Genomic DNA, 21,573 nt, shown 5'->3' with positions numbered 1-21,573 from the left:
GACTTACATCACTCATTCTACTGATAATGGGGCTCTGGGCCGTCTTCCAATCCCGGGCGCTTACAGACGGCGCTGTTCCGCTGCGGAACAGATCCTGGACGAGGATCCCAGAGTGAGGGAACTTGGGGACTCGGTTTCCGGGCTGTGGTTCCCCGCGGAGGTCTGTGGCGCCACCTGCTGGACAGGAGTCGCATAACATGTCCAGGGAGTTGCCTTCGCCACCCAAGTTGTTCCTCAGAGAAACCCAGACCTCAGAGCAGCCTCACGTTGAGCCTTGACCCCAGCCCTAGACCAGACACCTCCACACCAGAACCTAGTCACATAATGAGCACTGACACAGGCCACCATGTAACTGTGGCTCTAATTCAAGTGCACAGTCCCTAGGCTAGAGTCCTGGCAGGCCAGCCATCCAGGGGCTGCATCCCCCAAGGGGAGGGGCCGAGCAGGTGTCCTGCATCCCAAGGCCTGTGACCTTGGCGCTGAACTCCTCCTTGACTTCACTGAGCTGTGGCCCCTGACAGGCAGCCACACCATGGGAACCCTGTATGAGAGCTCCTCAGGCCCGTGTCCTAATGGGGCCGGCTCATGCGCAGTGTCCTTGGCACTGTGCCCTGCCCAGACCTGTTCTAGATTCCACCACCACCCTTCCCCAACACCGCCGCCACCTCCTACCCGCCCAGCTCAGGTAGGGCCTCTGAGACGCAGCCGGGAAGGCTGGCAGGCAGGAGGGCGGGGGCGGGCACTGGGGGGCCATGGACCCCGCAGCAGGGCCTGTACTCTATCAGAAGCTGCTGCTCTGGGAGCCGAGCTTGGAGTCCGGGGAGGAGGAAGAAGAGGGGGAGACATTGGAGCCACTGGTTCTCGATCCCTGGAGGCCCCGGGACTCCTCTGGGTGAGTCAGGGAGGGGTCTGGGCACCTGGCCTCGCAGGCTTGAGGCTGGCAAGACCCTCTCTCCGGAGCCCCTAAGGGCAGACAGGCAACTCTGTGCCTGGCTCAGCTCCAGGAACTTTCTGGTTGAATGGGAGGACACCTAGGCTACGGCCTCAGACCTGGCCTGAGCAGTCAATCGGAGGGCTGTGGGTCTGAAGGGACATTTGTACCAAACCATCCCCTGTCCTGTCTGCTGCTGTGTCAAAGGTCCCATCCCCAGCCCCCAGCCCCTGGTGCAGGAGGCACCTGCTAGGCAGGTTGGGACCTGCTACCCATGGCTGGACCCAGCTCCCCCACCCTTTCTCCCCTGTCTACCAAGCCCATCAGGCCTCCCGCACCCCTGGCTGGACTCTTCCTCTCCAACCCCCTCTCCAGAGATGCCCTGCCTGGCTACCTGCAGTTTCCCCAAGCTCTTTCCCACCTCCATGTCTTCATCCATGCCATGCCCTCTGCCTGGAAGCCCTGTTCTCCTTGGAAAACTATCTCCTCTTATAAAATCAAACCCTTTTGGAAAACATTCCCTGGGTTCTCTTGGGGGTCTGTCCTAACCCTGGCTCAGAACACCCCCCTCTGCAGGAACAAGCCCAGTAGGCTGCCCAGAGCCTGGGCCCAACTAGCGGCAGCCCTGCTGTTGCTGGCCATTGGCTGCTCCCTGGCCGTGTGGCAGATCCAAACTAAGGGCGGTTCGACAGGAAGCTTGGGCTCTGTGGCCCCTCCACCCAGCGGACACTCCCACCACCCAGGTGTATACCACCACAGTGCCATCATCAGCCCTGCAGGTCAGTACTGGGGGCAGCTCAGGGGAGGGGGGGTCAGGGGTCACTGGTCCCAGGCCCCTCCTCATGACAGTCCTTTCCTTGCTGCAGCCACGTGCTCTCACCTGGGACGAGAGCTGCTTGTTGCTGGGGGCAATGTCGTGGATGCAGGAGTTGGAGCTGCTTTGTGCCTGGCAGTGGTGCATCCTCATGCCACAGGGCTAGGTCAGTGACCCATGACCCCAGACAGTGACCCTAACCCAGGGCCTGATCAGTGACCTCAAGGCTGGTTAGTCAGCAGGACCTAGGATTTGAGCAGTGGCCCCAACCATAGGCTGTGACCCTTGAGCCCAGGCCTGGTCAGTAACTCCTGAGCCCAGGCTCCTTCAGTAACCTCAACCTCAAACAAGTCCATGACCCTTCCACTGAGGCTGCTGAGTGACCCTGACCCAAGTCCTGGCCAGCACACCTGACCCCTGTGTGACCCCTTTGTCTTCCTGCAGGTGCCACGTTCTGGGGCCTCTTCCACAACAGCTCCTCAGGCAATACAATGGCCCTAATGTCAGGCCCAGCCCAGACCCTGGCCCCTGGCCTGGCACTGCCTGCCGCTCTACCTACCCTGCACTTGCTTCATGCACGCTTCGGCCGCCTGCCCTGGCCACACCTCCTGGTGGGCCCTACCACGCTGGCTCAAGAGGGCTTCCTGGTGGACACGCTCCTGGCAAGGGCTCTGGCAGCTCGGGGCACAGATGGCCTCTGTCCGCTGCTTTGCCATGCCGATGGGACGCCCCTGGGCCCTGGGGCCCGAGCTACCAACCCCAAACTGGCAGCTGTGCTACACACGGCAGCACTTGCCCCCACCTCAGACCTTGCCGGGGATGCCCTACTGAGTCTGCTGGCCAGAGACCTGGGGGTGGAGGTACCCTCTGCTGGCCCCAGGCCTATCTTGGAGCCAGCACTGCAGCTACCTATGCCCCAGGGCATCCTGTTCACCATCCCTGGCCCCTCCACTGGCCCAGAACTGCTGGCACAGCTGGAGGCAGCCTTACTCTCTGGGGCGCCCAACCCGGACCCCTGCCCGCCACTCCCGCAAACTGCCATGACCCCTGCCAGCAGCATTCTGGCCACTGTGGACAGCAGTGGCTCTGTGCTCCTTCTCACCTCCTCACTCAACAGCTCCTTTGGCTCTGGACACCTGTCCCCAAACACTGGGGTTCTGCTGAGCAACCTGGTGGCCAGGTCTGCAACTAGCACCTGGGCCTGCCCCCTCATCCTCCGCAGCAGCCCAGATGACACCGAGGCCGATGTGTTGGGGCTGGTGGCTTCAGGAACCCCTGATGTGGCCAGAGCCATAACTCAGGCCTTACTCAGCCATCTGGCAGGGCCCCAAACCCAGGCCCAGCACCAGCACCAGGCCCAGCAAGGACAAATGGAGAGTGCCAGTGCTTGTGGCCAAGGGACCCTGCTCCAGGTGGCAGCCCATGCAGAGCATGCCCATGTCTCCAGTGTCCCCAGTGACTGCTGCCCCTTCCAGGGGTTCTAACAGGGAGAGGGGGCGTGGCAGGGAGTATAGTTGTCCCAAGCCTGGGGGCAGGAGCGGAGCAGACCCAGCAACGATGGTGTGCAGGAAGAGTGTACATCGATTATGCACTCACTGGTGGCTCGGACCCCAGCCTTGGGCCTGCTCAGTTACCAGGACTAGAGTTCTGGCATCCAGGACTAGCTCAATCATTCTTCAAATCACCCCCACTAGGTGGAATCTCTGGCTCTTTTACCAGCTAAGGAAACTGAGGATAAGAAGCAAAGAGCAACAGGGCCTGTGGCTAGCCCTGAGTCCATATCTAGCTCTGGGAAGGACAGATGGAAGAATGCTGAACCCCTGCCTAGGCTCTGGGCCCCCTGGGACAGGGCAGGCAGAGCCCAGAGTACTGTTGACATCTCCATCCTCCCCTCAGGCCACCCCCTGCTCATCTCCCTCAACTGGACTGGACACAAAATAAATATCAAGTCTCCTGGAGGCCAAGTGCCATTCCTGCTTCTTGGTTAATTTCCCATCAGCCTTTGAGGCACCTGGTGTCAGGGCTTCCCCAATGGGCAGCACAGGTGACCAACACCCAGACAGGGGAGAGCCTGGGCTGGTGTCTTTCAGTTTCCCCTGCTCCACTCACCTTCTGCCTCCTGGGGCACCACACATGCAAGGTAAAAATCTCTTAATTTCACTTTTTAGAACAGCCAGCAGAGCAGGAAACGGGTCGAGGGGTGAGTAGAAGGTGTCCCAGGGGCTTTGGTACAAAAGGACTGGAGCTGGATGTGTGGAATTTAAAGGCTGAGGTTGGCCCTGACTTCCTTGCTATGGCTGGGGTCTCCCTGGACCACAACCCTCTAGAAACGGCCTCTCAACCAAGAAACGGGTGGCCAGTAGCACTTCCCCTCCCCAGCCATTGTAAAAGGCTTCTCCGATTTAATAAAACTCTTGATCCCACCACCTCTACCTCCCCCTCCAAAGAAAATTCTTCCCCAGCTCAGTAATGGCATCACAATGTACCCAGTTTTTTCAGCCTCAAACCCGACATCCTCCTCTTCTGTACTCCCCCAATATCCAATCCATCACCCATCCCACTAGCTCCAAATCAGCATGAATAGGACCTGTTCTCATTTTACCTTGGTCCAATCCGCCATTGTCTTTAACTGGTCTTCCACTTCCTCCAGCGCACACCTGCAGTCCCTCCCACACACAGCAACCAGCATCATCTTTTTAAAATCCTCAAATGACTTCCCATCACACTCGGAATGAAATCCACACTTCCCATCCTGGCCTGGGGTCCTGCGCAACCTTGTTTCTCTGACTCACCTCCTCAACCTCATCCCATCCAGCCACAGGGTCTTGTAGCTGCAATGCCTGGGATTTTGTCCCCTCTTAGATCTTTGCGGGGGGAGGGAAGAGTCCTTGTCACTCAGCTCTCAGCCCAAATGTCACCTCCTCACAGAGGCCTTCCCTGACCACCCCCTGAAATCAGTTTTGGTAGAACCTATTGAATTTTATTTTTAATTAGCAATGTTTTTAACAGGTGATGTATACACGTGTTTCAAAATTTAAAAGGCTCCCCCTGACCCCTGCATTCCTTCTTTATTGTCTTCATAACCACAATATTTTTAAATGTAGCTGGCTACCTTTTCATCATCTGTCTCCTCCCACTGGAAAGGAAATCCAGGAAAGTTCCCACAGCCCAGCGCAGCACAGAGGCCCACACACAGTAGGAGCTCAGTTACTGCCCAGTGCTAAATGTTCGGAGCGCAGGTGCCGCTCTGGGACGAGATAGATCGATTTGCTTCACTTGGGTTTGCTTTCCGAGATGGGTCCTCAGGGATGCCCCCAGCGGTGTGTCAAGGGACAGAAGCCACAGCCACTCGGGCAGAGGGAGTGTGCTCGGAAGCTTGGAAAGGCTAGAAGAAAAGTTTTCCGCCCCGGAGTGAGGGCGGAAGGGCCGGGTATTCTCTGGCCCCGCCCTGGCTCCGCCCCTCTCCTGGCTCCGCCCCCTAGCCGCTCCAACGCAGTGCGCGTGCGCAGCAGCGTCCGGTGCCCACGTGTTTCAAGCAGTATGGCGGAGATAGACAGTCAGGACGTAGCTGAGCTCAAGTCTCCCGGAGAGGTGACGCAGAGCGGCGCCCTGCCTGCCGACCGCCATGGCCTGCTGCAACACAGCCGCGAGTTCTTGGACTTCTTCTGGGACATTGCGAAGCCGCAGCAGGAGACGCGGCTGGAGGCCACGGAGAAGCTGCTGGAGTATCTGCGCACAAGGCCGCAGGTATGGGGCAGGGAGCTGCGTAGACCTGGGCGAGGAAGTGGCGGCGGGCCCCAAGATTTGGGACTGGGGGCACCTGGTCGCGAACCTGGAAGCCAAGGTGAGCGAGGGCGGGCCGATTCTTGTCACTGTTCAACACAAGGGTGCGCTTGGTTCCGCAGGGGTCCGAGATGAAATACGCCCTGAAGCGCCTAATCACTGGGCTCGGGGTCGGGCGAGAAACAGCCCGGCCCTGCTACAGTCTGGCCTTGGCACAGGTGAGGTGGTGCTTCTGGCAGGGGCCCAGCCGTACGGGTCAAAATGGTGTGGTATGGGAGGGCGATGTCTCAGGTGGGGGGCAGGGGCAGTCTGAAGTCGGTGGCACTGAGCTGTAGGGAGGCCTCCTCACATGGAGGTAAAGAAAGTGTGTGAGCAAGGCCGGCCTACAAAGAAGTCCGGGCAAGTGGAATGGGAAGTTGAGCAAAAGTTTTCTTTTTGGTACTCAAGTTGACGAGCTTCCTAGGAACACTCACTGGGAGTATTGAGCTTTGGGGTGGGCTTCCTTATGCCTGTGGCAAGGGCATTCAGCTGATCATCGGCTACCCTCTGAAGAACGTGGACAACTGGAAAGCAATTAAGACCCAGTCCTTCAGGATCAGCCTGAGTGGGGCTCAGGGCAGGGTGTCTGGGAATCTCAGTCGTGCAATCTAGGCGCTATAGAAGTTACTTTCTGAAGCCCTGTTGGGGATGGGACAGGGAGGCAAGGTTCAGTTCCTGTCTGAACAGCAGCGTTGCAACCTCAGTGCTGCTTAGAGAGGCGTGAGCAGCTTCAGAGGCATCTTTGGGCTGGGAGTAGGGACCCGAGGCTTCCTGGGAAAAGTTGAAGAGAAACAGGAGGTTGAGTTCTGTTGGGATACAGCGGGGTCATTCCTCTGAGTCTCTCTGTTCCTCCTGCCACAACTCCTGGCAGCTGTTGCAGTCTTTTGAAGACATCCCGTTGTGCAGCATCCTGCAGCAGATACAAGAAAAATATGATCTGCGTCAAGTGAAGAAGGTGAGAGTGGCCCCAGACATGTCAGCAGCCCCCGGGGTGGGGGGGTTGGGCGGGTGGTCCCTTCTCACCTGTGCCTGGAATCCTTTTCTAGGCAACCATGAGACCTGCTCTCTTTGGAAACCTGTTTGGGGTGCTAGCCCTCTTTCAGTCCGGCCGGCTGGTGAAGGTGAGAGTTTGGGGGGTACAGAGGGCATGTGGACATGCTTGTGTGATGGGCGACAGTAGCAATGCCCTGATCGTACCCTCTGCCCCTCCGGGGGAACCAGGACCAGGAAGCACTGATGAAGTCGGTGAAGCTGCTGCAGGTCCTGGCCCTGCACTACAACCACTTACAGGAGCAGCCACAGAAGGCCCTGGTGGACATCCTCTCTGAGGTACAGGCTTACCAGCTATGGGGGCTCGGACAGCACTTCTGTTACAGAGACACTGAGAAAACTTGAGTTAATATATGAGCGTGCTAGTCACTTCGGGGGGAAAAGGTGAAAACAAACAGATGTAGTTCAGTAACATTTTACTTAATCTAGTAGTGTATCGAAAATAGCATTTCAACATGCAGTCAGTGTAAAAAATTGTGGAGATGTCTTGCCCTTGCTTTGTCATAGTAAGTCTCTGGAATCCAGTGTGTAATTTACACGTAAAGCACATCTCCATTCAGATCAGACCCATTTCACATGCTCAGTGGCCCTGTGTAGTTGGTGGCTAGTGTATTGGGCAGTGCAGCTCTAGAACTGGGCCTGGCCCACGACAACACGTTTGCCATTGTTATCTTGGTCAGGGCTGGCCCCTCGGCCTCCACTGCCCGGCTTGGGAAACTGAGGCAGGCTAGTACCTAAGACCCAGCTGTCCACTTAGGGCTCCTTGTAGAAGAAATGTGCTAGTCCTCTGAGGAACCAGAGAGAGGAATAATTAAAAGGATAGCCCCAGGCCAATTGACATCAGTGGGATGCTTGTTAAAAACCCAGCTGCCTGCGAAGTTGAGTCTTTAACAAATGCCCTCTGACGATTCTGGTGCCTGGCCAGGTGGATTATGGCTAGCCCACCTCAGCCTGGCACAGTGCCAGGAGTCTGATGGGTAGAACAGGGCCCACAGGAGAAAGAGACTAAGGGATGCTGGGAGGGAGCCGCCATCCCCTAACCTATCTCCCTGTCCCCAGGTCCCAGAGGCCATGTTGCAGGAAATCCTGCCCAAGGTCCTCAAGGGCGACTTGAACATGACACTCAGCTCCCCTGAGCGCCTGGAGCTCTTCCTCTTGGCCCAGCAGAAGGTGCCCGCAAAGCTCGAGAACATGATGGGATCAGTCAACCTATTCTCAGATGAGAATGTGCCCAGGTGTGAGGGAGGTGGGTGGATCAGCTCTTCCTGGGGCCACCAGACTGCCTCTGGCCAGGCCCAGGTTTGCCGCATGGTCTGGAAGTGTCCCTGCTCATCTGTTAGGCGAGTGTTCCCTGAGTGTCCTCCGCCCTCTGCTCTCCTCTGCAGGCTGGTAAACGTGCTGAGGATGGCTGCCACCGCTGCGAAGAAGGAGCGCAAGCTGCCCCCAGTGGCTTTGGGCCTGCTCCGCCTGGCACTTAAGGAGGACAAGTTCCCACAGTTCTGGAAGGAGGTTGTGGAACAAGGGCTGCTGAAGAAACAGTCCTGGCCAGCCAGGTACATGTGGCAGTTGTCCTCTCTCCACCCTCTACCTTGTCTGTTACATGGGGCAGGCCACCAGTTCTGAGGCCAGGGGGACCGAGGGCTCTGACAAGGCTCTGTCCTACACCCCTTAGCTACCTATGTTTCCGCCTGCTGGGCGTGGCCCTGCCCCTACTGTCCAAGGAGCAGCTGCAGATGGTGATGCGGGGAGACTTGATCCGCCATTATGGCGAGCACATGGTCACTGCCAAGGTAGGCGCCACCCCACACTGCTCAGGAAGGCTCTTCTGCCAAGAAACAGGGTGGGGCACCTCAGGGGCCTGGGCCTTGGGCGTCCCTTCCCTCTGGGTAGGGTGGGCTGCCTGAATCACCTCCCCTCTGGGTGGAGTCTTGGCAAGGTCAGGCCCTCTGCCCTCAGGCCCCTCACAGGGGCATAGATGGCAGCGGCCTGTCCAGACCTCCCTCCACCCCGGCCGGTCTCAAAATAATGACAATAGTCAGTCGTCTTTGCCACTGTTTGAGCACTGTCATACCTTGTGCCTGGTACCAGGTGCCCAGAACAGCTGCTGGGTTTGCTGTTCTCACCAGCTCAGTTCATGTTTGGAACTAGTGTCAGAGAGCTGTCATTCTCGTTTTCTGGACAAGGGGACAGGTTGAGAAAGTATAGAGCTGTGGTTAAGAGCTTGGGTTGGGCTTGAGCGTGGTGGCTCACGCCTGTAATCCTAGCACTCTGGGAGGCCGAGGCAGGAGGATCGCTTGAGCTCAGGAGTTCGGCACCAGCCTGAGCAAGAGCGAGACCCCGTCTCTACTAAAAGCAAAAAAAATTAGCCAGGCACGGTAGTGCATGCCTATAGTCCCAGTTACCTGGGAGGCTGAGGCAGGAGGATCACTTGAGCCCAGGAGTTTGAGATTGCTGTGAGCGACGATGACACCACTGCACTCTAGCAGGGCAACAGAGTGAGACCCTGTCTCAAAAAAAAAAAAAAAAGTTGGGTTGTAAGGCCAGCCAGACTGAGTCCCAATCCCAGTTGTACCATTGGGAGCGCTGTGATCCTGAGAATTTGCTTTTTTGTGCCTTACTTTCTTTATCTATAACATGACAGTAGTGGTTCAGTGCAAAGGGTCATTAAAAAAAGCAGCCACACAGAAACGTGTAGTGCAGTGCCTGGCACATAGTAAGCACATGAGAAGTGGTGGGTTTTGAGCCCCAAGGTGACACAGCTAGGAACTGGCAGAGTGGGATTGGAACCCAGGTCGGTCTGGGTTCCTAACCACTACTCTGCCCCGTGTTGAGCTGGGAAAGCAGCCCGTCCCCATCCATCGAGGCCAAAGGAGGAGTGTTCTAGGACTGGATGTATGAAAGCCGGAGCAGTCAGACATAGGGAGGCCTTGACACCAGGCAGAAGTGTTGGGGTGACAGGGAGCTGTTGTGAGTTCAGGCTCAGCCTGCCTGTGTGCAAGGGAGGGGGGCGTCTGGGCCTCGGCTCAACCTGTAGCGGCGAGGCTGGTGGTGCCACGGGCCCCCCAGGGCTGGTGAGCCCAGCGCCATGCCTAACTCTTGCAGCCCCCGAACCAGTTCAGATTTGGCCCGGAGATGGACAAGTACGTGGGCACCTTCCTGGAGGGCTGCCAGGATGACCCTGAGCGGCAGCTGGCTGTGCTGGTGGCCTTCTCATCCGTCACCAACCAAGGCCTCCCTGTCGTGCCTACTGTCTGGCGGGTCGTGCAGTTCCTGAGTCCCCCCGCTGTGCAGGGCTATGTGGCCTGGCTGCAGGACATGTTTCTCCAGCCCAACCTGGACTCCTTGGTTGACTTCAGCACCACCAACCAGAAGAAAGCCCAGGATGCATCGCTCCACGTGTGAGTGGCCCAGGGAGAGGGCCTGGGATTCGGGAGCTGGTTTCCTGGGCCTGTGGAACCCAGTGACCTGGACCCTCCCTCCCACAGTGTCATAGCTCCAGACCACAGGAAGGGAGGGAGGGGAAGATCCTTAACCCTCAGAGATGGTCTCAGTTTCCTCGCATGGTCCCACGCTGGTGATAGGGGCAGGGAGATCTTGGTTTCCTGTCTCCAGGATCAGGACAGGTGTGGTTTTTGAGCCCCAAGATGACACAGTGAGGAACTGGCAGAGTGGGATTTGAACCCAGGTCGGTCTGGTCTCCTAACCACCACTCTGTCCTGCATTTAAAAAAAAAAAAAAATGCCCTATTCTTGCTATCTCTAAATGTGGCTTCTGTGACCTTGGCTCCTTCCCTCCAGGCCCGAGCGAGCTGTGTCCCGACTACGGAAGTGGCTCATCCACCGACTGGTCAGCATCGTGGACAACACGCACCTGGAAAAGGAGGATGCTTTGGTCGAGCAGGTGGCCAGGTGTGATGTGCTGGAGCCCCGGCTCCCCTGGGTGGTGTGGCCAAGGAATTGGGCCCCTTGCCTAGTCCTAGTCTGGGTCCCCGTGGAGCCAGGAGCCTTGGGGTTGTGTCAGTGGGGAGTAGGCACCAGGGAACCCGGGAATTCCTCGGTGGCCCAGGAGGTCTAGGGCTGCAGGCATCTGAACGGTTCAGGCTTACTCGCACATCCTGCAGGCCGCCTGTGCACATTGGTGGTGTCGGAGAAGCAGTGTGCCCAACACTTGCCTCATCTGTGCCAGGCAGAGCCAGGTGCTCATTTCTCCCTCACCACAGTTGCAAGAGGGGGCTTCACTAGCCCCATGTCTGCAGAAGCAGTGACATGAGTTGGCCTCGAGCACACAGCCTCTCGTCTGTCTTGGTTCCAAGGAAGGGGCTCCGGTTCTCTCCCCAGCCTTGCCTGTCGGGCCCCTGAGGCTGTGCCCAGAGCAAAACGGCTCCCCCTCCTCCTGGCGTTGCACCCTTGGCACCATGCAAGGAGGAGAGCGTGTAAAAACAAGCAGCACTGAGGCAGCGCCGGTTGCTCTCCCACCTCCCCAGGTTTTGTTTGTTCCACTCGTTCTTTGTAACAAAGAAGCCCACGTCCCAGGTCCCAGAGACTAAGCAGCAGTTCTCCTTCCCTTTGGAGAGCCAGTCCCGAGAGGTGGTCAGCAATGCCTTCTTCAGGTGAGCCCTGCACAGCTTGGGCGAGGGACATCTGCGGGCGGGAAGGTGGCCTTGAGGACGCTTGAGAGGCCCACTGAGTTCCAGCACATCCAGGGAAGGGTGGGAGGAGGTGGCCACGTTCACTCGTCCAGTCCTGTGACCCCCACCCTGCACCCAGTCTGCTGCAGACCCTCAGCACGCACTTCAAGCAGGCACCGGGCCAGACCCAGCGTGGGCAGTCCTGGGCCTACCGCCTGGTGCAGTGGGCGGACAAGCTGTTGAACCACAGCCGCAGCGTGACCACCGTGCTGCCCTTCACCACGCAGCAGCACCAGGCCTGGGACCGGTGAGCGGGCGGGATTTCCAGGGGGTGGGCAGGACACTCCGCAGTCTGACTGGCAGTGGGGGCCTGAGAACACGCCCGTCTCCCCCCAGGATGCTGCAGACTCTGAGGGACCTGGAGGCCCACTCCACAGAGGCCAGAGCTGCCGCCTTCCAGCACCTGCTGCTCCTGGTGGGCATCCACCTCTTCAAGGTACGGGGCACTGGGAGGGAGGGCTGTGGCTTCTAGGGCACCACGGGCCTCCCACCGAGAGGCCTGAGGGCTGTGTGCCAGGCTAGGGAAGGCTCTGGGGAGTTGAAGGTGGAAGGTTTCCTAAGCCGACCCTGTTGTGGGTGGAATTAAACCCGAGGAAAAATTACTCTATCCACTTACTGGGCACCAGCCGGCATCTAAGCTTTCTGTGCGAGATTTCACGTGATCCCACAATTTGAGGTAGGCACTTCTTTGTGTTTGACATGTGGGGAAACTGAGACTCAGAGAGGCAGAGTAACTTGCGCCGTGTCACACAGCTACTGACTGGGATCCGAAGGATCCCTCAGGACCTCCCAAGACATGCTTAGCCATGGAGAGTTGATGGTTGGGAAGGAGAAAGTGCTGCCTCCTCTGCTCCTCTCGCAGAGAGGCGACCCATCACCATGGTGGTGGCTCCTCCATGGCTCGGTGGGCAATTGGAAATGAGGTCCCAGTTCTTATGTTTAGCCCCCCACCCCAGAAGTGGGGGTCATGGTTGCGGTTAGTGTTTTTCCCTCTGGATTTACAGTGCAGGCCTCTGCTGCCTCACGTCGTGTTTCAGTCTGTGTCACGTTCTGTCACTTGTACACCTTGTAGTAATGGGCACTCTAGAACTGTCCTGTCTGCCTTTCTCTTCTCCCCAACAAGAAGCCCTGACCGCATCTGAAGCTCCGTGCCAGCAACACATCTGACCTCTGTGGTTTCTTCTTGGCTTTTTGAACCCCCGTTTCTTTGAAAGTTTTCTGACGTTGTGTGAGGCTCTTACCGGGGCTGCTTCAAGTCTTAGTAGCCTGAGTTGGTGCATCTCTCATTTGCTCCCTTCTGGCCACTTGGCTGTGGTTTTTGCTTCCCAGCCTTCGGCGCTCTGAGCCCAGCCTGTGACAAGCCATGTGGGTGAAGGGTGGCCATGGTGCCCCTTGGGTCCTTGGCATCAGGGCTTTGATAGCAGCAGAGCCCTGGTGATTCTAGGACATGTGCAGAGCCTGCCCCGACCCTGGGACCTCTGAGCTTGACTTGGACAGGGGAGACTGCAGTTCACAGTGTGTCAAACACTTGGATAAAAGGTGCAGCCCAGAGAAGGACAGGGACCTGCCTGGTCACATGGCCCAGGAGCTGGTGGGCAATGGCCAGGGCTTTGGGCTCCTGTTCTGGCCTTCTTGGTGCCACCCCGGCCTAAACATTGACGCTGCCTACTGTGCTATGGGGGGAAGTCTGCCGTTGGGTGCTGCAGGTCACACAGGATGTTTTCAAGAGGCCCTCCCTGCTACCTCACTAGCTGGAGTCTGGGCTCAACACCAGCAAGATGGGTTTAAACTTAGTTCAATTAATTAAAACCAATGGCTTTCAAGTTTGTCTCTGATGCCAAGTGAGGTGTGGGGGGAATAATCTGGAATTACAAACCAGGAAGCTGGGACCTGCTGACTTCTCTGTGACGCTGACTGTCATCGTCAAGCTCTGTCTCTGGGTGTCAGTTGGGCTCTGTTGTAGGCTTTCAGATCCTGTGACTGCACGTTAGGTGTGAAAAGGTTGTTAGCTCTTGGGCTGTCCCCACGGTCTGACTGGGATCTTCCGTTTGGGATTGTGAGGGTGATTGGCCGGGGCAGGGTGTGGCCAAGTGTTCAGGGCATCTGATGCCAGCTGCTGCCGCTTGGCTGGGCCCTGATTCTGTCCTACCCTGCCCACAGTCACCTGCAGAGAGCTGCGACCTGCTTGACGACATCCAGACCTGCATCAAGAAGAGCCTGGGGGAAAAGACCCGCCGGAGCCGCACCAAGGCCATCAGTGGGTCATTGCTCCTGGGGCGGGACAGGCAGGGCGTGTCTTTGGACACAAGAGGGGCTGGAGTAGGGTGACCAGGTCAGTGGTGCCCTGCGCGGCTCAGCCCTCTCCACTGTCTCAGACTCCCAGGAGCCCCCATGGGTGGAAGTGCTGGTGGAGATCCTGCTGGCCCTGCTGGCCCAGCCCAGCCACCTGATGCGCCAGGTGGCCCGGAGCGTGTTTGGCCACATCTGCTCCCACCTGACCCCGCATGCCCTGCAGCTAATCTTGGATGTGAGTTGGAGCTTTGGGCTGGGGCCCACTGAGTACCGCGCAGCCCCAGGGGTTCCCATCCTCCTCTGGGCCACCTCTCTGTGATCCTGCAGAGTCAGGGGACAGGTCTGTCATGGAGGTACTGGAGGGGGCAGCTGCCTTTCCTGGGCTCCATTTTCCTCCCTGAAAGGGGGGTCTTTGGCCAAGACTGGTCAGAGGTGGTGGTCGGGAGGGCCCTGTGATCAGAGGAGGGCCAGGGGCCAGGGCAGCAGAAGGGGCAGAGGCTGGGCATCCTTCCCAGGTGCTGAACCCCGAGACAAGCCAGGACGAGGACGAAAACGTGGTGGTCACCGACGATTCTGATGAGAAGCAGCTGGAGAACGCAGAGGTACTTGCCGACAAGGGCCAGGGCCGGGGGCAGGGTGGGCAGATGTGTGGTGGCCACAGGGCAGTGTGACACCTGCCCCCACAGGACAAGAGCGATGACAGCGAAGACAACAAAAACGCAGAGAGCGAGGACGAGAGTGAGGAGGAGGAGGAGAGCGAGGAGGAAGATCGAGACGGGGACGTGGACCAGGGCTTCCGGGAGCAGCTGATGGCCGTGCTGCAGGCCGGGAAGGCGCTGGTGAGCAGGCGCCAGGGGGTGGCTCGTGTGCCTGCCCGAGGCCAGGCCAACAGCCAGGCTCTGTCCCCAGGGTGGCGCGGACAGTGAGGACGAGGAGGAGCTGGGGGACGAGGCCATGATGGCCCTGGACCAGAGCCTCGCCAGCCTGTTCGCGGAGCAGAAGCTGCGTATCCAGGCCCGGCGCGACGAGAAGAACAAGCTGCAAAAGGAGAAGATGCTGCGGCGCGACTTCCAGATCCGGGTGAGCCCAAGCGGCCCGTCCCCTTCCCGGTCCCCCGTGCGCCCTGTGGGCTGACCCTCCCTCCCGGCCGCAGGTGCTGGACCTGATCGAGGTGCTGGTGACCAAGCAGCCCGAGAACCCCCTGGTCCTGCAGCTGCTCCAGCCGCTGCTGCGCATCATCCGGCGCAGCATGCGCACCAGCAGCTGCCAGCAGGAGCAGGAGCTGCTGCACAAGACGGCCCGCATCTTCACGTGAGTGGGCACGGGGCAGGGGCTCAGGAGGACTGGGCCTTCAGGGCTGCCGTGTAGACAGGCAGGGATGGGAGAGTCAGGATTCAAACCCAGGCCCCTGTGACTCAGGAGACTCACTGCTCAGCCCTGGGGCATCCACCTGTTCTCCCCACACTTGCCCTAGAGCTGGGTCCTCGGGGCCCCAGACTCATCCCTGCCCTCAGGGTAGATGGGAAGCCCGACCAGTCACCGGGCGGTGACAGTCCTAGTGGGGCTGTGGTGGGGTAGATGGGAGACAGTGGGAACACACGGTGGTGGGGACACCCAACCCAGTCCTGGGAGCTGTGGTGAGGTGGGGGTGCCGTGCATGTGCGGACCCTAGCAGGGCTGGTGCCACAGGTGCTTTTAGCAAGAGCATTGGTGTGGGGAAGCGTCTGGGTCTGCTTCACCTTTTAAGAAACAGGCGGCAGTGTCGAGAAGGGTTTGGGAGGGGCCGGGCTAGTGGCAGGGAGCCCAGCGAGGAGGCGATTACAGGTGTGGGAGACACAGACCTGCCTTCCAGAGCTCAGAGATGCTGGTGGAGGCACAGGCTAGGGACCTGGGACCCGGGTTCACAGTGGGGGGCGGGGGGGTAGGGCGCGCAACTGCCCCTGCACCCCCATCATGATCCCGTGCCAGCCCCAGGCCACACTTTCTCAGTAGTTCTCTTGCCACCTACTTGGATAGTGTCTAGTTTGTTGAGTGTCCTGCCTCTCACCCTAGTCTGTCCCCAGCCCTGCATGGCCACATAGGGTTCCAAGCACAAAAACCCTGGTCTCACTTTAAAAAAGGCCTGTACTCTCCCATGAGGGACGGTGCAGCTGGGAGATGTGGCCAGTAGGGGTGTGGGGCCTACGGTGCAGCCTCTGCCCCGGGAGCTGTTCTCTCCCATGTGCACCGTCCTCAGAGCAATCCGCAGTGGCCCTGGGCCTTCCTCTGCGGCCTTGGTCAAGTCCCTTTTCTTTTCTGGGTCTGTGTCCCCACCTGTGGAATGGGACTCGGGTTGGTTCTGCCTGGCAGGAAGCGGGGTGGAGAGAGAAAGTTCTGACCAGCTCTGCCCACAGGCACCACCTGTGCCGTGCCCGGCGCTACTGCCACGACCTGGGTGACCTTGTGGAGACTCTGCACACTCAGGTGGAGCAGCTAGTGCAGCAGGCCAGCCGCCAGGCCGACTCCTCTGTGGCCCTCTACCACTTCAACGCCTCTCTCTACCTGCTCCGGGTCTTGAAGGGCAGCAGTGGTGAGGGGTGTGCTCCTGAGACCCAGAAGAAGCCAAGAGCCGGCACTGACACCAGCCCCAAGCCCAAGGGCCCACAGGTGAGCGGGGCCTGGCCCAAGAGGGCTGCAGGAAGAGCCACAGGCATTTCACAGCGGGGAGAAGTGGCCATGACTTCCTGGGACCCTTCTCCTGACCCAGCTCTCTCACCTGGTCCAGACTGCCAGCTGCCTGGACTGGAACCTCGTGACCCCGGTCTACTCGTCAGCACTGAGCTCCTTCCTGACCAAGCGCAATAGCCCACTCACGGTTCCCATGTTTCTCAGCCTCTTCTCCCGGCACCCAGTGAGTGTTGAGGCCTGCCCTGTCCCATCGGGGCCCCTGCCCAGCCCAGTCCCCACCTCACTGCTCCTGTCATTCCCCGCCAGGTGCTCTGTAAGAGCCTGCTGCCCATCCTGGTCCAGCACGTAGCAGGCCCAGCGCGACCTCGCCATCAGGTAAGCAGCTTCCCACATCCCAGCCCAGGGCCTGTCTGAATTACCCACTTAACCTACTTTTTATTGGGTATTTTTGAGGCCCCAGAGCGCTGCCCTGGTGAATGAGGGCATGGCTGTCCCGGCCCGCTGGCCTTGGCTGCCGCACGTGCTCTCTGAAGGGGGTGGTGGCACCAAGGGGCTGGGGGGCAGGGCCGCCTATGCTCCTGTAGCCGCCTCTGCCTATCTGGCCTGAGCCCTCAGTCTCCTGAGAGCTTGTGCTCTGGCCTGCGCAGAGGACGCCCTGGCAGTATCTGCTCAGAGACTGTCAGGGACAGACAGGCTGGAGGAATATGGCACAAAGCTAGTTACAAGGAGGAGCTGTCCCAACCTGAGGCCCCACCTCCATCCAGCTGGGAGCCCTGCCTGCCTCCAGGCCTCCGTGTCTCCCACCTGCCCAAGAGGGCACAGGAGCGCATACCACAGAGCCCAGAGCAGCAAGCGCCTCTCGCGCAGCCTGGAGCAGGAGTGACCTTACCAGGAGCCCGGCTGACTGCTGAGCGCCTGCGGGTCCCTGAGCCTTGGCGCAGCATGCCACGGCCCGGCTCCTGGTAACCACGGTCTCCCAACCCAGGCCCAGGCCTGCCTGCTGCTCCAGAAGACCCTGTCCATGCGGGAGCTGAGGGCATGCTTTGAGGACCCCGAGTGGAAGCAGCTGATTGGCCAGATCCTGGCGAAGGTCTCTGAGGTAACAACCCCAGCAGGAATGGTTCTCTGGGAACCAAGGAGCAAGGACCACTTGGAACCTGAGCCTCCAGTGTGGGATTTGGGCTTGTCCCGGGAGACGTTTCACCCCTCGGAAAATGGAAAGGCTCTGAGCAGCTCTCTGGAGCGCCTCAGCTGGCCCCTCCTCCCTAGAACCTGCGGGCGCTGGGGCACGCACAGACCAAGGCGGAGCACCAGAAGGAGCTGTCCTCCCTGGAGCTGCTCAACACTCTCTTCAGGAGCGTCCTTCACGAGGTGGGGCACGAGCCCGCGGGCCTGAGCTCAGGATGGAACAGGCATCGTGCCGGGCTCCCGGGGAGGGGGCCATGTGGGAGAGATCCTGGGTGCCAGGGTGCAGGGTCTGGGCTGTCTTTATCAGGAGAGTAGAGAAGCCATGGATGGAAGGAGTGACTCGGGAAGGGCAGTCACACGTCCCTGTGGGGTGGGGGTGAGAGACAGTGTTGTTGTCAGGTCCAGGGAGAAAGCAGAGAGGAGCTGGAGGGGATTCGGGGAGGGGGTGCGGGGGGCCGCTTTCCAGCAGGGGGAGGGCCCGAGCCTGGGAGGCAGCTACAGGTGGACAGGTGGCTCTCCCAGTCTGGCCTGGAGGGATGGGTCTGGGAGTCCTCGGCACAGATGCTGGCCAGAGCCCAGGTGGAGGGCAGGCTCGCCAAGAGCATGCTGGTGGGAGGAGGCAGGCTTGAGACAGGGCCTTGCAAAGCAGCGTGGGCGTGAGGGAGCCAGGAGAGCGCAGTCTGGGAGCTGGTGGGTTTCGAAAATAACCCGTTCAGTACAGGCAGGGGGCAAGGTGGGAGGAAGGCTTTGACAACATGGAGGTGACTGAAGGACACCCTCAGAGGTGGGCAGGGTTGAGCCCCCACAGGAGGGAAGGACACCCAGGGGCTCTTGTCTCCTCCCAGGTGTGAGAGCAGTGATTTACAGGCAGGAGTGGCTGAGGCCGGGAGGGCAGGGGTCACTGGCGAGGTAGCAGCCCGGCCACGGTGGGAGGACCAGGGCCAAGAGCCTGGGAGAGGCCCTGCCTCCTGTCACCGCAGCAGCTGCCGCCTTCCCACCCCTGCAGAAGCTGACCTTGGACCTGACGGGGCTCCTGGGCGTGCTGCAGGGCCAACAGCAGAGCCTACAGCAGAGCCTGCGGCAGGGGGAGCACTCCACCGGGTCCAGCCGCCTCTACGACCTTTACTGGCAGGCCATGAAAGTCCTGGGAGTCCAGTACGTTCGGGCATGAGGACCCGCACCTTGGGAGGGGGCTGGAAAAGCTTCACGCCCCCACACATGCACACTCTAAAGTGCACACTCGGTTGTGGGAGCTTTGGGCAGCATGGGTCCCATGAGACCGTGAAGTGGAGGTGGCTCCTGCCCTCGCTGGGCACTGTCCTACCTTGCTCACTTTCCCCCAGGCGCCCCAAGCTGGAGAAGAAGGACACCAAGGAAGTCCCCAGTGCCGTCCAGAGCCCCATGAGCATGAAGCGGAAGAAGAAGGGGTTCTTGCCAGAGACCAAGAAGCGTAAGAAACGCAAGTCAGAGGATGTCGCACAAGAGGAGGGTGCCAAGCCTACAGCCACTGCTGAGGGGCAGCCCCCCAGCACAGGCAAGAAGAAGAAGAGGAAGAGGGCAAAGGACAAAGCCCCAGCCCAGTCCCAGGTGAACGGGACGCCTGCTGTCAAGCGTCCAGCCCCAGACACCTCCACCCTGGACCCCAGCACCCCTGCCAAGACCCCAAAGCTACAGAAGAAACACCAGAAGCCGTCCCAGGTGAATGGAGCCACTCCCGTGTCCCCCGTGGAGCCTGCAGTCAAAAAGAAGCATCAGAAGGCTCTTCTCAAAAAGGAGGTCTCCGGCAAGTTACCGCAGTCCGCCCTGCCACGGAAAAAGGCCAGGCTGTCTCTGGCCAGCAGGAGTCCCAGCCTGTTCCAGAGCATGGCCAGGAAGAAGAAAGTGCAGATGAAGAAGGTGAAACGGTCCTGAACGCAGGCCCCCTCAGCCCCTGCCTCCCCAGCCCTAGAGACTATTTTTTCACCATGATTTTAATTAATAAACAAGCCATAGTCGGAGGCACTCGCTCTGGCACTGAGTGGTGGGTCTGTTGCCAGCCCGCCAGAGTGTCTGCGGGCAAGCACAGCCTCAGCTGATTTCCCGGGGGTCCCAGGGCACAGACAAGGCCCTGCTTCTGCCGCCCGGCTGGCTGATTCTCAGCCTGCAAAACACACGCCCTACACAGAGCTGGTCCCCCGGGCGGTGCGGGCCAGGCCCAGGCTCTGGTGTCCAGGTAGGTTGGTGTGGTTTGGCACACTGGCCAGGTCACAGGTGTGACCACTCCTCCTGTCCCCAACCCCAGGCTGTTTGCAACCAGGGCATGATTTAAATAGGTTTATTTTTTCATTTATAAGAGGAATATATTTGGCTTCTCTCTTAAGACTCTGAGATTCACAATCAGCAGCTCTAAAAAATAAAGGAGCAGTTTGGCTTCCGGAAGGAAGAGGAGGCAACACTTGGACCTGGTTCTTGTACAACAAGAAAACATTGCTGGGGCCCCGGCTGAGGCTGGGGTGGGGGTGGAGGCCAGGCTGGTCTTTGGGGGGTACCACCCCCACCCCACCCCCTCGTCAGGCCCCCAGGGTACCCCAGAGCTCGGTGGGTGGGTATTCCACTAGCTTACACACCACTGAAGCCACGGCCAGCCGGTCACTAAGGGGCGGGAAGAACGCTATCCCAGCTGGCTCTTGGGGTCTCCTAATGGCCACAAGGGCCAGAACCACCTTGATTGCAGCAAATGTGCAGGAATGGTGTGGAGCTGGGGGGGATAAGCTCCCCCAAGAGGGGTTGGGGCTGGTCTGGAGCTGGCAGCTGCACCCTGGTGTGTGTACAGACGGGAGTGGGGTGATCAAAAGCTGGGGGGAAGGCCTGGCCCCATGGGCTCAGTATATGAGGAGCAGCGGCAGCCAGTGTTGGGGGCAGGGTGGGCCTCAGCCTCCACCAGGCTCATCCCTGGAGCAGGAAGCCTCATGGATAGCTGTTTCCTCCAGCAGCCAGAGTCCTGGCTCCTGCCCCATGGATTCTGGGAATGGTCCCCTGGGCCCTGCCCCTGGAAAAGTCTCAGCCCAGCCTGGGGGAGGGAGTGGGTTCCTGGCTGGAAGGGGGTGGTCAGGGAGAGGGTGGACAGCAGAAGCACTCTAGGGGCCTGCAGAGATGGGCTGGTGGGTAACTTCCAAAGATCTTTAGCCTGGGGGCACAGATGGTATATGGCTGCTGCCAGGGCCTTCACCCCTGGTGATGCCAGCTCCTTGTCTGGGGATGGTCCCCAGCTAGGAGACCTCTAGGCTAAGAGCCAACCCAAGGCAGGGAGACAAGTGTCCTCCAGAGTGGCCAGCTGGGCCAGGAAGTGCCCAGTGACTTGGGTGCCCAGTTCCATTTGCCAGGTTGAGTCCAAACCCCCAAGGTCAGAGCCCAGCTGAGAGGCAGCGGACTCTGCACACCAGGCCCTCCGTGAGCCTCAGAACCTGAACTGGCGCTCTGAGGCCTGGGCCGTCTCTTCTCCGTGCAGGCCGGGAGCTGACGGGTCTTCAAAGCTGTAGATGGTGCCCTGCCCAGCAGGCTTTGTGGGAAAGTCCAGCCCCTTGGCCCTGTGGTCCAGGGAGGGCAGGGACTTGCCCAAGATCATATAAGCTGGTGACAGGCCAGGCTGTCCCGATATACCCAGTTGAGGCTGTCTTCTCCCTTGGCCCCAGGGGCTGTGCAGCCCAAACCCAGGGCTGGAAATCTGCCCAACTTCGTGGCTCCAATGCACACATCCTTCCGGGTTAACTGAAGACACAGCCTCTTCTTGGAACCAGGGCCACTCCATGGGCCCAGGCCAGAGAGGGTGGGTGCCCAGCTGTGGATGGCACAGAAAGCTTTGGGACAGCCCGGCGGGTCCAGGGTGCCGTAGGGCACCTCCCAGACTAGGTAGAAGTGCGAGCTCTTCATTGTCCCAGCGGCACCTGCAGGGAGGGGTGTCAGGTGAGAAGCGGAGCTTTGGGGGGCCCATGCCAAGGCTTCCCTCCTTCATTTCCTTGCCGTATAGAGAAGCAAGCCTTTGGGCTTGGGGCTGTGACCCCAGGTATTGCACTGCTGGGACGCTGCAGCTCCCACAGGCCGGGCCCCAAGGAAGGCCAGAGTAGGAGTCGGCCCTGGTACGGC

At 59.6% G+C, this 21,573-nt stretch overlaps 3 protein-coding genes across 5 annotated transcripts in view; 2 read left to right on the top strand and 1 right to left on the bottom strand.

The window, feature by feature from the left end:
* The first annotated feature begins 752 nt into the window (after positions 1-752).
* Positions 753-3,229, top strand: GGT6 (gamma-glutamyltransferase 6). Of its 2 annotated transcripts, XM_012652607.1 has the most exons (4): positions 753-892; positions 1,508-1,710; positions 1,798-1,911; positions 2,190-3,229. In XM_012652607.1, exons 1-4 carry the CDS (start codon positions 753-755, stop codon positions 3,227-3,229), a joined length of 1,497 nt encoding a protein of 498 aa, XP_012508061.1. The 2 variants fall into 2 exon arrangements, with proteins under 2 accessions (XP_012508061.1, XP_012508062.1); XM_012652608.1 differs by lacking the exon at positions 1,798-1,911.
* Positions 3,230-5,256: 2,027 nt separating this feature from the next.
* On the top strand, positions 5,257-19,883 carry MYBBP1A (MYB binding protein (P160) 1a). 2 transcript variants are annotated; one of them, XM_012652622.1, is made up of 26 exons: positions 5,257-5,492; positions 5,651-5,746; positions 6,439-6,522; positions 6,614-6,688; positions 6,789-6,896; positions 7,677-7,852; positions 8,003-8,170; positions 8,290-8,407; positions 9,720-10,015; positions 10,415-10,525; positions 11,101-11,226; positions 11,384-11,551; positions 11,641-11,740; positions 13,465-13,561; positions 13,680-13,831; positions 14,112-14,198; positions 14,283-14,435; positions 14,506-14,676; positions 14,750-14,907; positions 15,990-16,242; positions 16,361-16,486; positions 16,570-16,638; positions 17,249-17,362; positions 17,533-17,634; positions 18,458-18,606; positions 18,795-19,883. In XM_012652622.1, the coding sequence occupies exons 1-26, from the start codon at positions 5,286-5,288 to the stop codon at positions 19,360-19,362; spliced, it is 4,032 nt and encodes a 1,343-aa protein (XP_012508076.1). In that variant the 5' UTR covers positions 5,257-5,285; the 3' UTR covers positions 19,363-19,883. The 2 variants fall into 2 exon arrangements, with proteins under 2 accessions (XP_012508076.1, XP_012508077.1); XM_012652623.1 differs by lacking the exons at positions 5,257-5,492; positions 5,651-5,746; positions 6,439-6,522; positions 6,614-6,688; positions 6,789-6,896 and having other exon boundaries at positions 7,723-7,787.
* The window catches only part of SPNS2 (spinster homolog 2 (Drosophila)), a 36,055-nt gene continuing 34,233 nt past the window's right edge, over positions 19,752-21,573 (bottom strand). The window contains exon 13 of the mRNA XM_012652624.1: positions 19,752-21,374. The gene's annotated coding sequence lies outside the window, so the exon portion shown is untranslated. The remainder of the gene's footprint in view (positions 21,375-21,573) is intronic.

This window comes from Propithecus coquereli, unplaced genomic scaffold (assembly GCF_000956105.1).
Source record: "Propithecus coquereli isolate 6110/MARCELLA unplaced genomic scaffold, Pcoq_1.0 Scaffold390, whole genome shotgun sequence".
NCBI lineage: Eukaryota > Metazoa > Chordata > Mammalia > Primates > Indriidae > Propithecus > Propithecus coquereli.
Note: the sequence above shows the minus strand (reverse complement) of the source record. Positions and strands in the feature narration are given on the sequence as shown.

Excerpts from the sequence above, each read along its gene's own strand:
- GGT6 (XM_012652607.1), top strand. The coding sequence starts at position 753 with ATGGACCCCGCAGCAGGGCCTGTACTCTATCAGAAGCTGCTGCTCTGG. Across the intron at positions 893-1,507 it reads AGGCCCCGGGACTCCTCTGG|GAACAAGCCCAGTAGGCTGC; the intron begins GTGAGTCAGGGA and ends CCCCCTCTGCAG. Across the intron at positions 1,912-2,189 it reads TCCTCATGCCACAGGGCTAG|GTGCCACGTTCTGGGGCCTC; the intron begins GTCAGTGACCCA and ends GTCTTCCTGCAG.
- MYBBP1A (XM_012652622.1), top strand. The coding sequence starts at position 5,286 with ATGGCGGAGATAGACAGTCAGGACGTAGCTGAGCTCAAGTCTCCCGGA. Across the intron at positions 11,552-11,640 it reads CAGCACCAGGCCTGGGACCG|GATGCTGCAGACTCTGAGGG; the intron begins GTGAGCGGGCGG and ends GTCTCCCCCCAG. Across the intron at positions 13,562-13,679 it reads GAGCCGCACCAAGGCCATCA|ACTCCCAGGAGCCCCCATGG; the intron begins GTGGGTCATTGC and ends CCACTGTCTCAG.